The sequence below is a fragment of the Amphiura filiformis genome, chromosome 1, assembly GCF_039555335.1.
Source record: "Amphiura filiformis chromosome 1, Afil_fr2py, whole genome shotgun sequence".
NCBI lineage: Eukaryota > Metazoa > Echinodermata > Ophiuroidea > Amphilepidida > Amphiuridae > Amphiura > Amphiura filiformis.
Window position 1 is genome coordinate 78,749,372 of NC_092628.1, and position 18,056 is coordinate 78,767,427.

At 36.5% G+C, this 18,056-nt stretch overlaps 1 protein-coding gene across 2 annotated transcripts in view; it reads right to left on the reverse strand.

Moving 5' to 3' along the window:
* Nucleotides 1-3,728: 3,728 nt before the first annotated feature.
* The window catches only part of LOC140154060 (DNA polymerase lambda-like), a 71,808-nt gene continuing 57,480 nt past the window's right edge, over nucleotides 3,729-18,056 (reverse strand). For both annotated transcript variants that reach the window (XM_072176676.1, XM_072176683.1), the window contains exons 8-10: nucleotides 5,450-5,544; nucleotides 4,811-4,924; nucleotides 3,729-4,510 (exon numbers count right to left, since the gene is read on the reverse strand). In XM_072176676.1, coding sequence (XP_072032777.1) covers nucleotides 4,355-4,510; nucleotides 4,811-4,924; nucleotides 5,450-5,544 — 365 coding nt within the window. In that variant the 3' untranslated portion in view covers nucleotides 3,729-4,354. The remainder of the gene's footprint in view (nucleotides 4,511-4,810; nucleotides 4,925-5,449; nucleotides 5,545-18,056) is intronic.

Sequence of the window (18,056 nt, forward strand, 5' to 3'; positions counted from 1 at the left end):
TCATTAAACATGTTAAATGACCGGCGTGGGAGGGGGGAGGGTGACAAGCCCCCACTTCACAATCGGAGGATAATTTTCTTTCGGTGAAATTGAAAATTTGGTCATAGTCTAGATGAGGAGAAAGTCTGTAAAAAATCTTTACAAAATATAAGCTTAATTTACGAAATAAGACCACGCATAAAAAATATTAAGTACACAGATGGATATTTTACCCTTCAAAATAGCAACAATTTCAGGTTTGGGAAAGTAAAATCCTCGAGCCCTGAACCCCCGATACATGTATGATCCCTGCACTGCATGCAGGCTGGACCAAAATAAATTATTTAGCTATAGGCAAGGCAGAGGGAGGCACGTGCCGTGGCGTGCATGTTGTATTAGAGGGTGTTGAATCTCCCCATTTTTATATACAGCTTATCATTTATATAGATTTTCTTTCTATTTAAATAATACTATAGTATGTTAAAACTTATGCCCTGTAGATTACATTCGGTTCTTGAGATATGGCCTGTCAAAATGGCGAGAAACCAAAACAAAAAATTGGCAACAACTTTCTTTTTATTTTCTATATTTTTGACAAGTCCAGTTGCCAGATGATTTTCTAATTCATGCATGAATTATGCAAAGTAAAGATTTCAGATAATCAGATACAATTAAAAGAGCTATGGTACTGAGGCATGGTACATGGGTAGAACACACACTATACTACAAAATTACGGTTGCGTTTTGGCAAATTTCAATTTGCATAATTAATTAGGGCCACTTATTAGAAAAGTTGATTAGGGCCCTAATTAATTATGCAAATGGAAGTTTGCCAAAGGCATCCATTTTATTTTGTAGCCGATCTGAACATTTTACTTTGTATAATTCTTGCATATATAATTAGAAAATAAGGCCTACCTGACAACATTGCATAACAAAATAAAAGAAAGTTGTTGCCAACTTCTTGGTTACGTGCCATTTTGACAGGCCATATTTTGGTAACCGAATATCCGATTAAAATAAAAATTTCAGTTTTGTAATCAGGAGAGAATGGGCTCACATATTTCAATCAGACAAAAATCTATATCCAATAGCGTTACCTTAAAGCTAGCATTATAAGTGTCTCCTTAACTAATAACAAAAGCTGCCCACTGGTATCTTGGAGGCATTGTCTTTTTTAAAGTCATTTCTTGTTATATACAGCTAAATCATTTATATAGTGAGTCGTTACCTGGGTAACAGGGTAAAAAATCCATTGTATCATGTTAACCATGACCTATTTGGGATGTTACCCATCAGGTCAAAACACCCGAGATATGGCAAACTATTCTTTGTATAAAATGTTGTTCCAAGCGGAACAATTTGAGACCACTTTGACCAAAATCAGAGTGTTCTTTGTGCCTGTAACTCAAGAACTGTACATCGGAGATAGGTCAAACTATACTTATTCTGATCGTAATAATGAGAGGAATACATTGGTATGGGTTTTACCCAGAATCAATCAATTTTGAAATTTGAGCCCTGCATAAGCGGCCATTTTTGTTTTATGGAAATTAGCATTATCCCCTATTCCCCTATTTTTTGTTCTTTTTGGATGTTGTTAAGGATGTCTTTTAGAGATAGGCCTACTTACAGCAAAATGTTCAAATTTTATCTAGCTCAAACGTAAATTGTCTCATCTAATAGGCCCATGCGCGCGTATACTCGCAATTGTCCGCATATCGAATCATACCCTAAAGAGAGGTGATAAAATCACGAAATCTCTACAGATGTTGCCACCGCCGGGAATTGAACCCGAGACCTCGTGTACCGTGGCGAGTGCACTCATCATTAGGCCATGCACTGGTATTGAACAGGCCCACCCACCCGTTTGAAAAATCAAATTTCCAGCTTCTGAGGGCGGCTCATCAAAATCCCCTCAGATATCCCCCCCCCATGTGAGCATGGGCGATCACATTGGCGCATACGCCACCCCCCCCACACACACACCCCCCACACACTTTCAAAAACCTTCGGCGGGCCCTGCAAGATATGCCAAACACGTATCTTCGTTGCATCGAATAAGTATGAACCGGGCCTTAGACATGTTAGATTAAGGCTAGTAAACTTTTGGGCCTCATAACTGCTAAATAGTGCTCAAATTAAAAAAAATAACAAAACACGTCTTAGATATTGTTATCTAGTTTTAAAAAAAAATATTTAAAAAAATTGACAATTGTTTTGTTACGTTGTCCAAAAAATTTTGGACCAAACATTTTCTCCAAAAATGAGCATTTGCCTAAATTTGTCTTCGCAGATGAATTCATCAAGTCTTTGCCATTCTAATTATGTATACTTTTATATACTTTAGACCAATAATTCAGCAGTTCAATGAAGCCAAAAAGTTTCTGTAATTCCAAGGATAAGACCACCCTTAGGCCTTAAAACATCTACAAAATAAAAGAACATGGTTTTACCCAGATTTTACAATCATTATGTTTTATTTCAATTATACAAATATCAACATTCTGTATAAAGAGACAACTTTTACATCTAACTTTTTCTTAAAATATGAATTACATAATTTGACCCCACTCTTGTATATGTAACACACTTATTTTGTGAGTTGTGACTGCTCATTTATGTCATTACAACATTACTATTCATAATTATTTTAATTCAATTGCACGTTTCCTCTCAAAAATATGATACACAACTTCTCTTTTCATCTCTATCGGGACTATCGTGTCATACATGTCAGCTACAATAAAAATTCCTTTAAAAGGAATAGGGTGGGCAAATGAAAAATTGTCAAGAGAAATGAAGAATGAGTAAGTCAAGTTCACAATTAAAAACAGGGAAAATATGACACAACATCGAATAACACAAAACGTATAAACAAAGTTAAAAGAGTTTTTAACTTTATACGTTTATATGTTTGTTATTCCCCCATTGGAGGTTGTGTCATATTTCCCTGATTTTAATCTGATCTATTGCTTATCCTTTGTTCTCTGCTGGTCAGTTGGAACAGATTTTCCCTGTTTTTATATTAACCCTTCACATCATAACACAAGACGTTTTATGTTAACATTTTATATAAAACATGGTTATAAAACTTTTGTAGATAATAGTTATTTAAAACATTTTCGTAATCATACCTAGAGTTTTTTTTATCATCAGATAGAAAGACTTCTGCTCATCTTCTCTGGTGAGACAACAGGACTGGGGTATCTTTCCATATCAAAGTTTAAAAATCTGTCATGTCAAGTTCCTCAATATGTTGTATTGCAACTTATGAGGGGAAATGTTTGATTTTACAATATTTCGATATTATTTTTTAACTTTGTAACTTTATTATGATTAACATAACTGTATTTCAAAGCGTCAAACTATATCCAGGGAATAAAATATTCATTCATATGTTTATTTATTTTATTCAACCTGGGCCATTTCTACTGGTGCACATGCATTCTAATAATTTGTCTATAATACCTTATACAAGCATCAAAGATTTGAAAAGTAAATAGCCTATGTACACACTGAACACAATGCACATACAAGCTGTATTTAAGTACATGCCGAAGCTGTCAGTATAAAATGATATATGACCTTCACGATGCTATTAATTTAGCCCAAAGATTAGGAAAACTAGCAAAACTGGTGAACTGGTACTGTTCAAATAAAAACATCTGCAAATCTTGCTGCAATTTCCAAATAGTATTTCTATTACTTAAATAATTATTTTTGTGATTTCTTTTAATACAAACACATTACTGCCTATGACGACTTTATCGTATTACTTACATATCAAAATCAAGTAATAATTACAAAACTCGCCGTAAACTATCACCTCTGTGGGTGTTTGGGATATAACCGGCACGAATATTTTCTCAACACTGCGGCATGTGAAAAAGTAGGTCAATAGTCAGAGAATACAGGGTGGGTGCGGCACGCCGCACCCACCCAAAAAGACAAGTTAATTTTCATCCTGAGATTTTTAGCACAAGCATCATCTACAGCGTGAGCGTAGTAAATATTAACATTTTAAACAGACAACTGTTACATTCAAAATTTTAATAATGAAAGATTTCTGACAAATTTTATACGTTTTCCCCCACAAAATGATAAAATATAAATAATGTTCCCGTTCAATGTTGACCCGAATTAATGTCAAATGAAATAACATCATTGACCTATGGACCCGTGCATGTAGGCCTATTGGCGAATCCCATTGGTTGAAATTAGTCAAAAGTAATGTTCTATTTTAATAATAATAATATAACTACAAGATACAGTATATTTTTATGTGGGTATCGAAGAACGGCCAAGCCTGATACAATCACAGTCGGTGTCTCAAATCTCGTATTGCTCCAAAAATAAATTGCTTGTCATTAGTTTAGTGATCTCGTTCCTCGGGATCACGGTACTCTAATCCGAGGTATCTAAATACATCTTCCTCTGAGTTGACTGGTAATGATGTTCCCTTGTTAATTTTCACGGTTCCGCTTCGGACGACGCCAGTGCATAATGCATGCTCCGAAAGTGACATTCCCTGTTCAAGCACAAGATCAAATAATAAAATAAATGATTAATTGAATTGAAAATTTGATACATATAAATACATAATAAAATAAGTTATGCACTTTTTTATGCTGACTTTTTTATATTTACAAAAGAAAATGTAAAAATTATGTATAACCTAAATATCAACATTTAAGTGTAAGTGCTAAAACTTTTTTTCTACAAATTGAGGCTTTTTATGGATGGGGTGCAACCCCGGCTATATCTATGTAAATTGCTATTCATTGCTATAAAATAATAAATTGAATCTCTCCTGGGAATCTGACCGTACCTTTTTCTTTGCTAGCGCCCTCATTGATCGGTTAAAATGTCCAGAGCCTGTGAAATGGAGTAATGCACACGGGTATTCGCTGTATGGCGCTACGATGATGTCAATACGACGATACTGAAAAATGAAAAGAAAATATGAAGTTTCAAAAATGATAAAAAACGAACTTAAAAGGGGTGGGCCATGAACGTTTGGACAGTATTTTTGTGGGACATGGGAGCACACCAGACATATCGAATTGCATTCTGAATACGAAGAATGTCCTGATGATATCAAATAAATTTGATTTTTTGAAATTCGCGATACAATAGGGCCTATACATTTTCGGACAAATTATTAAAATTTGATAGGGGGGCCTATTTTTTTACATGCTGCGGCCCATTATGGTTGCATAAAATAAACACGCCCAGGCGAAAAACATCATAATAAATGCAATATAACATAGTCCTTCTTTTATAATGCTTATTGTTTGCTATTTTCAAAAAATGAAAAAAATCATTTCCTTTGATCCATTGTTCATTGTAAACAGCATGTTTATTATGCTTGTTGTTTCCAATCATGTTAGCTTGTCCTTATGACATATTCGCTCATCATGCCCGCTTACCAGGTGGCCGGGCGGGCCATCCAGTTGACAACATTTACCTTTGTGTTTTCTCCTGGCAATCTACATACTCCCATATACTTCCGTTGCTCACCAACCTCCTCTTCAACTCGAATAAGGTCATCGGTGATGAAGCCTGCATGGAATACAAAAATGACAAACAACAAAAACTTCAGTATATTGTTTTTAAATAGTTTTTAACACGCAACATATACTGATGTTGCGTTTGTAAAACAGCTTTAATGAATGTAATTTATAAACAAAACGTCGTTGTATCATTTGACATATCAATTAGTAAGCGCTCTTTAGCAAAGTAGTTCATTGAATTTATTATTAAAAATAACCGTACTAGTGGGCCGCGAAAATAGTAACTTTTGCACATTGACAAGCTATGCAATTTAAAGAGAATAAGCAATTGCTCATTGAAACGAGTATATGGATAATATAAGTGTGCTCTTTGAAAAATATTGTAAGGATCACTTGAGGTTTTGAAAACCTACATTTTGGTCAAAATTTGTGCTTGGATAGGTCGTATTCAACAGATTTACCACATTCGCCTTGAAAGTGATATGTTTCTGATTACCATTAGCAAATATTTTCTTATTATCCAATATGGATAATAACGTGCATTCAGACGCAGTTAGATTGTTTGAAAAACACAATTATGTCAGTATCATATAGCATCTGAACGCATGAAATGCAAATAAATTGCCATCTCTGACGTACAGGGATAAAAATCTGGCTGCAGTTCTCCGTCAAAAAGCGTGGTCAACGAGCCAACTATGCGATCAACAACACTTATTTCTACGTCAGACATATACATGATATTCATAACGGTAAGTTGACTACCCCTACACCCCTCCCCCAAAGTATACTCGGAGACCCTTCTCTCGCTCTCCTCTCTATCCCCCGCCCGCCCCCCCTCTCTCAATCGCTCTCGCTCTTTAGTATCCGTTTCTCTCATCATGTTTGATGTTTCCTTTCTATATTTTTCTCTTCCTTTCGTTTTTTTTGTTCCTCCACCTCCAGGGGCGTAGGCCTACTGACCAGTGGCGTAACTACATAGCGCCCACGGGGCAAGAAACAAAATTGCCCCCCCCCCTGAGAATATCTTAGACGCGGGGTGTGGGAATGGCACCGGCATTATGGTTTGGCCATTTGACGCCCCCTCCTAGTGGTAGCGCCCGGGGTACGTTGCCCCCCCCCCCCGATTTCAGGTCAACTTGCCGGAATGTCGAATGAGCCCCCTTTTATCCAATTTCCCCATCAACCAGAACAATTTTCCGACTAATCCACACCCCCCAACAGCCACTAAAAATATGGGTCAATAATTTTAGGCAAAGGCAGCCGAATATTTTAGCGCCCGCCACCTTCTCCTTTCACAAACCTGAACTTCGCAAATAAATGACCGGAACAAATATACAAATTACTTGACCGGATTTCCCCCCTCTCGAAATGACCAAGCTGTTATATTTTATCAGCTTCCTTCCTTCTTTTCTCACGACACTTCTTCCTTAACCTGCATATATGCATATAGTCCTGTTTTATCTCAAATATCTCATCTTTTTCATATCCTGCTTTCTTCCTTTCTGAGAGAACGTTGTCATTACAAACTTCTCGAAAATCCCGGGACGAAAATAAACCAGGAACTCATCTGCGTCATCGACTTGAGTTTGTAAAAAGAAACGACTACAACTTTCAGCTTGAAATCATACTTGTTTGTAATCAGCATCAGTGAAAAACAAGTTTTTGGCAAACATTTCAATTTAAAGTACGAGTATACAGACGTGACATGAATTTAAAAATCACGTCAGGCGTAGACAGAAGATCATTATCATCTCATCCAATTTAGACATTTGTCACGAAGTGTATACCCTTTAGAAGGACCGTTACATATTTATAACAAAAAATATACGTCCATGAACGTGCCGATAATGAAACAGAAAATATTTCTGGGAATCCAGTCATTTCCCCCACTTACACACTAAAAACTACGGGGTTATATTTTCCGTGGTCATTTTGAATTGACCACGTTTGGGGTTGTTTTGACCCTTCAAGGGGGTTGTAGGCCTACTGTTTTAATTTGACCACATTCACGAGGTCATTTTAGCCACGACGAACGTGGTCAAAAACTTAGTGGTCATTTTGCCGATACCGTCGCGCATTGATATCAGTTTCAATCTTCCGCTTTGAAAATCTCAATTCATAAATGAGTTTAAACATGAGCTGCAATTAATGTTTGTTGATTAATAAATAAAACTAATTTTTTGACCGAAGTTACCCAATTTGTCAACTTTATAATGACTTGCATTTCGGAACTATTTGCACACACGGTGTGCATCGGCCCCGGGGCATCGGCTTCCCATGCACGTGGTCACATCAGCGCCATATTTGTTCTGATTGTGCAGCTCAGCGGATTGTCGTGTGTGCTTGTCTGCATGATGGAATATGAAAAGTTAGTTGACAAGTGAGACTGCAAGGATGCATAGACCCTTGTCTATGCACGCAGATTCATTTTATGCTGTCGTGGCCGGTGTCTTGGCTGCAGTTGTTATAAGCTTATATCATGTAAGCTTATCAATACGTGAACTGTCATAGGCGATGACTGACTGCGTGTGAGTGTGATACACAGATGCATTTTGCAGTTTGCTGTTTATGTAATGCTTTCTCTGTGCAGAAACACACTTATGTCCTGGTGGGACCAGCATGACCATAAGCCTACTAAAAAAATCCAAACAACCCCTAAATGTGGTTATTGAGTAACCCTATAAAACAACCCTTTCAAATGGGTCATTTCATTTGACCCCGAAATGAGGTCATTAAGTAACCCAATAAGGCAACCCTTTTGAAGGGGTCATTTCATTTGACCCCGAAATGTGGTAATATTTTGACCCCAATGGGGTTACTATTTGACCCAAATACGTAGTCATTGCAATGACCCCGACCAATGGGGTCAAAATGACCCCGTTAGTGGTATGGTGTTTAGTTGATAACTATGCTGGGGTCAAAAATGACCCCGTTTGGGTCATTTTTTGACCCCGTAGTTTTAAGTGTGTAGATGCGCATTTTATCAAATCAAAGATCAATACTCCATGCACTTCAGAATGCAAAAAAACCCCCAAAAAAAAAAAAAAAAAAAACAATACTTGTGATATAATATTATTACGAATGATGGACCTAGTTTCAAACTCATAACATCATTTTGAAAGGGTTTCTGTGCGAGAATGATAAATAAAAAGCGGTGTTTTTCGGTTTATAAATTTCTGTCGTTGGCAAGAGTGCATTATACGTGTAGGCCTACCAACCGAGACTGTATGGACTAGTTTCGAATGACCAATTATAATTCACATTAAAAATGTTAAACATATTGAGAAATGTTTCTCAATACCACGAGATTACAACAAAAACTGCGTGCGTTCGTAGCTACATTCGCGGCCGGGAATAGGAATACAGGACTTTAATAGCCTACTAATATTATAAACCGTGCGCATGCTAAACATGAAGACAAACTTTAATCTATAAAAAAGCGGGGGATGACTCTTCTTATTTCCCGTTACGGAGCCTAAATGGAGATCCAAAGTATTAATTTACATTCTATATTTGCTAACATTTTCAGTGGAAAAATTTGTTTCATATTTATTTTAAGAACTCTGGAGTTGTTAATTACATGATCACATGAGCGATACCAATAACGCTATCTTCAGGAGATAGCACTCTCGAAACTTACCCGTACAAAATCAGCATGCGGCAAGCGATCGTTGACGTCTATACTACCACTTTCCTTCTAATTTGAGGGTCATCACTCATCTCGTAGTTAATTTTTTTAATAATTTGGGCGTGTTACTTACATGCCTACTCATTTTAATCTCTTGACAAGCTGTTATTATTTTAGTTTATTTTAGTCCATAAAACGTCATATTAATAAGCAATCATGACCAAGCTTTTATATAATACGGGATATGCATTGGTGTTTAGATATTTTGTGTGCTAATTTAATTTACGCGCGCGAGTCATATAATTTTGCTCGATATAATTATAAAATGTGTTCATATCCATCGCCCACATAACCTGTAGGGCCTACACACCGAAATACATTTACATCACATCCGTTTAGAAGCAAAAAGTATTTCTTGTTCCAAGTGTAAATCTTCATAGATCAAATAGCTTTTGTTTGAAGCAATTTTTTGTATCTTATTAATCAATAATTAATGAGCTATACTAAAAAGGCTAATTGGTATGTATTTTTGCCAATATTTTGCTAAAAATCAATGCATATTAATGTTCAGAGTACTTTTATTTAGAAACTGTCAGTGTTTCTTATGTGCTCTTGTCAGATCATATATATTATATTGTCTATCCTCCCTCTAATAATCCTCCCCATAATTAATGAGCTAATTTGCATAAATGCAAATTATAATTAATGAGCCAATTTGCATAAATGCAAAAAACAATAAAATGCAAAGGAAATATAAATCGATGCATTATGAAAACCGTATCCGATTTGCATCAAACAAAAGGCCTTATTTAATCAGAAGCATGAAGACTCATACTACACCTATGCCCTAAATTTGCTTGCAGTGAGAGTTGGACTCCTGCCACCCGATAGCAGTTTATTAAAACTTTAATAAGATGTTGCTTCATTAATTTGACCTCAAATGACCTCCCGTGACCTAGGACTTGAAAATACCTTCAAATTATTTGACACTATACCATTACATGAAGAACATTATAAACGGGTTATATTTAGATTTTGGTTCTGATAAAAATGCTCTTTAAAATAACATTAAATGTCGAATCCTACAATAAAGGTCATGAAAACGTTTTAAAACGTCGTTTTAAAACGTTTTGTATGAAAACACTACAACAACAATTTTAAAATTCTGTCAAATTGTTATTGTAAAATATTTGTGCGAACATGTTTTGCCAAATATCAGCAAGGTTTCAAAAATGTTTTTGAATGTTGTGATTTTACATTTGAATTTGGGGTTGGAAGATACCTTCCCCTAAATAACAGCTAATAACAGTATTGCGAACCATCAGCATCCATGGTTCGATGTAGAGTCTTTCCTATTCAGAGGAGATATTGCAATTACACACCTTATTACCTTTTAACAATAACCAATGACACTAGCACGTAATTCCAGTCAAGCACCAATCTTTAATCCTATTATTGAAGAGGATAATAAGCTTATACTTATGTATGTATAAGTCTTTGTTTGCTTTGGCTAAATCCTGTTCAAGAGAGCGCATTCCTGAACCTCGTTCAGTTGGGGATGATTTGAAGTGACCGCCAATTATGACCATTTGATATTTAGTACCAGTAATGTGGAAAAAAAGAAATAATGTAGTGCCAAAATAATGTACCCTTTTACGGATGGAGCAAAGTTTAACAAGTTATAACTCCGCTTCTGCAGTACGAATGTCAGCGGCGCGCGAATGTCAAGTTATTATTTCCCAGTCTTTAAAAAAAAAATGCAGGCAGCGGTGGGAATCGATCTCGGTACCTCGCCTCGCGGTTAAAAAGCACTGTGCAAGACTACTAAGCTAACTAAATATCTGTTGTGCGATGCTTGACATTAATCTTTGATATTGCTTAATCGCGGAATTAAATTAGTAATAAAAGAAGTATATAGATTCTTATTTAGCGGTCAAATTGGATAAAAGGGAAATATTTGTCCCTGCTCTAAAGAAAATATAGGTTAGAAAATTATCAAATAAATTTAAATTAAAAATTGAGATTTTATATTTATTTCTTTCACGAGGCGGTATTATCACAGACAAACACTGTATAAGCTAAAAACTCGACCCTCATCACTAGATGCTGTCATGGCTCAATGGTAGAGCATCAGACTGCTAATGTCAATATCGTTGGTTCGAGTCCTCCTGCCAGCAATGGTATACAAATATTGACTGCTATGAGGGGCATGGTTAAAATTATAGGCCCGCGGTGATCTCAAAACCATGACTATGCCCCGAGGCGTAGCCGAGGGCATAGTCATGGTTTTGAGATCACCGCGGGCCTATAATTTTAACCATGCCCCGAATAAAAAGCAGTCAATATTTGTTTTATATACCAAATCTTAAGATTCTTGTCATCTGTTTGGTTAAAAGCATCGATTTTGGGAAGAGAAATTAATAGTTTCAATGCGAACGGCACAGATTACAATCTGCGATTTCTGCGTATTTATAGCGCGTGAAAACATTAACGCGTGCGTAATCTATCATTTTAAGCTGGGAAAACGCGCAGTTTGATCGTGACGCACGTGACCGGTCCATAGTTCATTTCCATGGACCGGTCCATAGTTCATTTTGCGGGCATAGTTAATTCAATGACTGCACTTTCAACCAATCAGATGACAGGAATCTATATATGAGGTATATAATCCCTACCATAACAAACCATGTATAGACTCTACATGCAAATACATGTGATATAACAGGTCTATATTACGCCATAGTAAACTATGATCTATTTGCAAGTATTATATTGATTGAGCAGGAAAGATTTGATACTATTTTTTGTATAGTAGTCTAGTTGCCGGCGTGCGTTATTTCTTTCTGCAACCATAATGCATTAATGGGCCGCAATGCGATAACACATAGTACATACATGTAATTAATAGGCATATGAGGCTATAGATATAACACGAGTTTATTACCATTATTATTTCCTCTTAATAAAATAAAAAGAAATCGATAGAATTAAAATTCTATAACGGTTTACCTGGGGTTCGAACCCACAACCTTTGTATGATAGTCTAATGCCTACACGACTGTGCTATGATTCGTTGTGCCAGAAAGGTGTTTGTTTATGATACTTATTGATTACGGAATAAACTGCATACACACAATATACTATTACTAGTATAATAAATACGAATATAATCCTAACCCTAACCCTAATCCCTAACCCTAACCCTTACCCTAACCCTAACCCTAACCCTAACCCTAACCCTAACCCTAACCCTAAACCCTAACCCTAACCCCTAACCCTAACCCCTAACCCTAACCATAAGACCCTAACCCTAAGACCATAACCCTGACAATAATGAACCTTGCCTCGGACTATGCGGTTAGTTATATATTGCGGCCCATTATGGTTGCAGAAAGAAATTACGCTGCCGGCGGCGTCAGGTATAGATAGAATTTTTTTTTTATGATGATGACATGTATGATGCAAACTCATAGGTGTTGTGCGTTTGGCAAGTTGGGAGGGGTGGAGGTTCAAAATGACCCCATAGGATTATAAAATTGCTCAAATACCTCTTTCTAATATATCAAATTATTTACATAAATAAACAAAAATAAATAAATAAATAAATAAATAAATAAATAAACGAAAAAAATAGAACAAATTGCAGCGTAACATTAAAATCATAAATATCATTAGTGTCCGATCTCTGTAATGTAATGTAAATGAAGCATATTGATATGCAGGAAGAATCGATCAGGGCGCTATCTATTAGGGAAAGATAAACACTATTCAAAATATCAATAGACAAGAAGAAAGGGATGTAGAGATTTGTAATTGAGTCATGCATGATTTAATAGGAAGGTTCTTTCCAAAACCCAAACGTAATGATATCCCTTTAGGCCTATACGTACCATTTATAAAACATGACATGTGTTTTCTGGCAACCTTTTATATTTTGCGAATAACGTCGAAAACGATTTGTATTTGCTGGGAAACACACATTGCAACTGACATGTAGGCTGAGGTTAGCAACTCATTAGGCCTATAGCACGGGATAAGTGCTCGCTAATTAACACATGATCAACTAAATAATCCACTCTAACCTGACACAGCTTGGCCTTGAATTTCCTTTGGCGGCGATATTGATAATAAAAAAATAATAAAAAATTTCAAAGTCATAGCAATATAAAAAGCAACATCAAGATTATACACTCTAAGAAATAAAACAAAGGTTCTAAGGTTGTCCTCTCAGGAGAACCCTTAATGTTCTCTAAAGGACCAAAAATGGTTCCAAAACCGTCGAAAATTACCCCAAAAATGTGATACAGAACCGTTTACGGTTCTGAGAACCTAAAAATGTTTTATTTAGAACCTTTATTTCTTAAAGTGTAATAGTCATTAATATTCATTACTTAGGGCCTATAATTGGTTAAATTTATACCTACAATTCGGAAAGTGACCTAGGAGGTTGTTATATGAGGACGCACAGACGCACCGACCTCCAAATGTTTCCTGAAACGGACTTCAGAGCCGAATTTCTTGAGGGAATCGTGTTGCATAGGATTCGGCATTGACATTCTGATCATGACATTCGATTCATGTCTACCACACTTCGAAGAGAAAATAAAACTAACTTTCCCATGTACACATCGTTTGTTTCTTTCAGTTTTTTAACGCACTTTTATGATCCAGCAGCAGCGAAAACATTAAAATTTAGGGGGGGGGGGGCATATTTTGTGCCGGTTTTACTGGGATATTTTTTTAAATGTCAGACTAACTAAAATGAAGGTGACTTTGGTGTGATGTGCCAATGCGGGCAGCACGCAAAATGTTGCATTCTTCTTCTTCCTATATTGAGTCGCACCGTCAACATGCACTTACCATATTCTGGCCCAAAACAGCCTAGTGTTTTTCGGGCTAAAGATAAAGATTCACACGGCAATTCTTGATTTATTTTTTCTTGGACAAATATAAGTTAGGAATAATTTTCCTTCTTCTCAATATTGATGGATTTGTGCTGTGCGCCCGCGCCCTTAGTTTCCGCATGCAAAATCAGGCCATGATACATGTAGGCCTACCAGGCCTGACCTGGCCTGATGATATCTATTTTAAATGTTTCATAGCGCCCCCTGGTGGAAATACCTTGAGCAGAGACGGGAAACTTTATCATGAACCTTGAAATGAGATAATGAGATTTAGGGACACTCAACTTTTGAAGTGAACATGGTGAAGGTACTGTGCTAGTCATTTAATAAGCCCCCTTTTTGAAGCCCAACATACCCAATTATGACCCCCTTTTTTGGAAGTCATATCCGATGACCTATTTTTTTTTTAATGTGGCTACCCAATGACCCTTTTTTTCATTACTATATAGGCCTATATTAAATCATCATCGACTATCATCAAAATGCCATATAATATTATTACTTCAGCAAAAATTTGTATTGCAAATTTTGAACAAGAAAAAAAAATTGAATGTTGCTCCATTTCTTCTAAATTTTCTACCCGATGACCCCTTTAATTAAATTGTATACCAAATACATTTTTTTCAATGACCTCGGACCCCTTTTCATTTTGTTATAAAACAAACATTCTATACGGACAGTGGCGTAGATTTCTTTTTGACATTGGGGGGATGGGGTTGGAAAAAAATTCTTGAAGTATAGTGAATCCAGCACGTTTTTGGGACGAAATAAGTTTATGGCACAAATGCGCGCGAAAAATGTTGCCATATTGAAGCTAAAATGATGAAATATCGTGCAAAAGAGGAATATGTTCGCGCGAAGCGCGAAAAATGGGCACTTTGGGAGCTAAAATGGCCAAATATGAGGTTAATTTGGTCAGAAACCCATATATAGGCGTCAACATTGGGGGGATAATTGAATGGACCATCCCCCTGGCAAAATATTGGGGGAGATCTCTCCCCCTCCCCCCCCCCCTCCGGAATCTACGCCTGTATACACCGATATAGGCCCCTACTTCCTGACGTGGACACATACACTCGAAAATGTTTGGACGCCTGATAACACCTTTTGTTGTAACAGTTACCATGGTTACACCATAATATGTATTCCAAATATGAACGGAGTGTTCAAGGTGCACGTGTTCCAAATACGAATGGCAGTGTTCAAGGTGGTATTCTAGGTTTGAACATAGTGGAAGAAACCTAGAACTCCACCTTGAACACTGCCGTTCATATTTGGAACACCACCTTGAACACTGATGTCGTTCATATTTGGAATACCAGTGTTCAATAGTGGAACATATTATGAGTGTTCAAGAATTGTTACAAAAAAAAGGCGTTATCAGGCGGCCAAAAATTTTAGAGTGTAGGGCCTACCCGTCACTTCTATAATAGTTTAGTGCCCCCGGACCAACAGCATTTTCAGTTAAAACACTAAACATATATTCTAGATTTGAAACCAGCTAAAACACACATAACTTTAATTGTGTGAACATAGATATCAGAGTAAGACGGGATATATTTTGAACACTGCTTGCAGTACCAAAGTATTATTATTGGGGGGTACTTTGAACTATGACAAACACAATGTCACCAATGCATTTTTTTATATTTCAGTTTTTAAACATTTAATATTTCCATTGTTAATGGCAAGTTCAGTAACATACATCCATATCATAATGCAAACAACAAGTAAATAATGTAACAACAATAGCAAAGGATTTCTGCATTCCATACTTGAATTGAAACAGTTACCATGGTTACTTCCATACTTGCTGAATAGTGTTTGAAGTTTATGTCAAACATTGAAATATCACACAAATTCATATGTATTAATACCGACTTCGAGATACTTAGTGACACTATGCAAAAGGATACAGACATAAACACAAAAAATTGCAAGTGATATTTTTGATTTTTTGTTAACTTAAAAGTTTAATAAACAACTCGACCAGCAAGCTTTAACTTTCAAAATGTTCATGCAAAATTACAGAATACCATGCCACCATAAATTATAATAGATTCCATATAGAGCCTGTCTAGTAATACATCCATTTTCTTGTAAAAGAGGATTCTCTAAACTTATAAGTCAAGGAGAAGGGACATGTGGTTTTGCAAATTTGGCCGTTCTTATCATTCATGTTATTTAACACAAGTGTTTTCGAAAGATCCCTTTAAAATGTTAACACGGATTTGATAAACCTGACGTTAACAGACTCGTTCGTGGGAAAGTGACCCCAAAGTCATGCGGAGGCTGTGTTGATTTTGGCACGACTCACAACACAATCTTCTTACGATAACAAAGATGTGATACTTGATTGTATTTCGAAATCTTACAAACCATTTTACGTTGCCCATGGTGACTATGAACCTGCAGCAAAAGTTTATATTGAATCATAGACTGTAAAAGCAGTCTATGATTGAATTTACATGGGCGTTTACTGGCCTATATATAGTATTAAGAAAATCGTCAATAGTAGATTACAAAGCATGATTCCTAATTATTTTGTGAGCTCAATTTCGTTGATATGCATCATGTGAACGAAACAAAAACATTAATAGTATCATGCGGATTATCATAATCATACCTGATCGAAACATCATGCAATATATTTCAATCCAAATACACAATATAATACAGAAACATCTGAGCACAAAATAAATTTGCATCCCCATATATATAGTTTTATCAAAACTTTTGACATTATTTGGAATAAATGGAAAGACCAAAAGCTACCAAACATCAAAATACATAATCATAATCAGTTTTTCTGTATTATATCGTGTTGCATCATTCAAGCAACTAAATCAAAACATTTGCTCAATAATGATATCAAAATGGTATCAATTTAAATATCATCAGTCAATATAAACTGCATATTAAGTCATATCTGTCTATTTTGCCACATGCCACACTTCAAATTTTTTGTACTTCTTCGAGACATCATCTTCAAAGGAGTTCAGTTTCATTGTTCAATTCGCAAAAATTGTTCGCGAAAACTCAGTTCGTTATGCGAACATTGTTCACATCTCAGGTTCACATAATGTCATTAGTCTAATGAACAGTTTATACCGTAATGGTATATAGTTAGGCTACTACCATCTTTCGTGGCAGCAATGTGAAGCATTGGCATGAAGTCGTCGTATCCTGTGAAGACTTTCTTCATCAACCACAGCTAAGGCATCAGCAAGAGCATTCCTTCTTCGCTTGTGAACGGGGCTTCTCAGAATACGTTCCCTCTCCTCTCCCGAATCTTCTTCATTGCCATCTGAGGCTTGGGTGGCCAACTCTACATGATCTTCATGTTCAAAACTTGCTGGAGATGTGCCATGAACTGGGAAGCCGAGGACAGCAGCAAGATTGTGGTCATTCTCACCCGCAATGACACCGTTGGTAGATGTTTCTGGTACAGTTGATGTGGGCTGCTCCACTGTTGTTCTTTCGTTGGTATCGTGCTCTATGACATGGTTTAAACTGGTATCCAAAGTGCGAAGATGAGATGCCTGCACTCCGTCCATTACGTTGCCCATCGCGTTGCGACGGTTACGCCATCGGCTGTATGTTTCAAGTGAACCACCGGCACTGTCTCTTGGAATTACGGTTGCAGCCATTCTTGATCTTGGTAAAACAAAATGCAGAATGCTGAAAGTTCTAAGTGTTATTTAGTTAGTTCGTTCTAGTCTCGGTGACAGAAGTAGCAGTATCAGTTGCAGCAGAGTAAAAAGCTGGAAAACCTGCTAAAACACTACCGAATAATTCTGAAGTTGTTGTAGTAGTACTAGAAGTAGTTTCACGTGTATTGTCGTTTGACTAGTCTCAGTTTGAATTGAATGATTGTATCCCGCATGTTATCGTATATTTATACTTTTTTGGCTAGTAGTATGACGTCACTTCAATGCCACGCTATGACCAACGGTGCGATCATCCAAATGTTGTATTTACAAAGGCCTGCCTGAACAGAAATTATCACAGTCACTCCGCAGCGTAGTG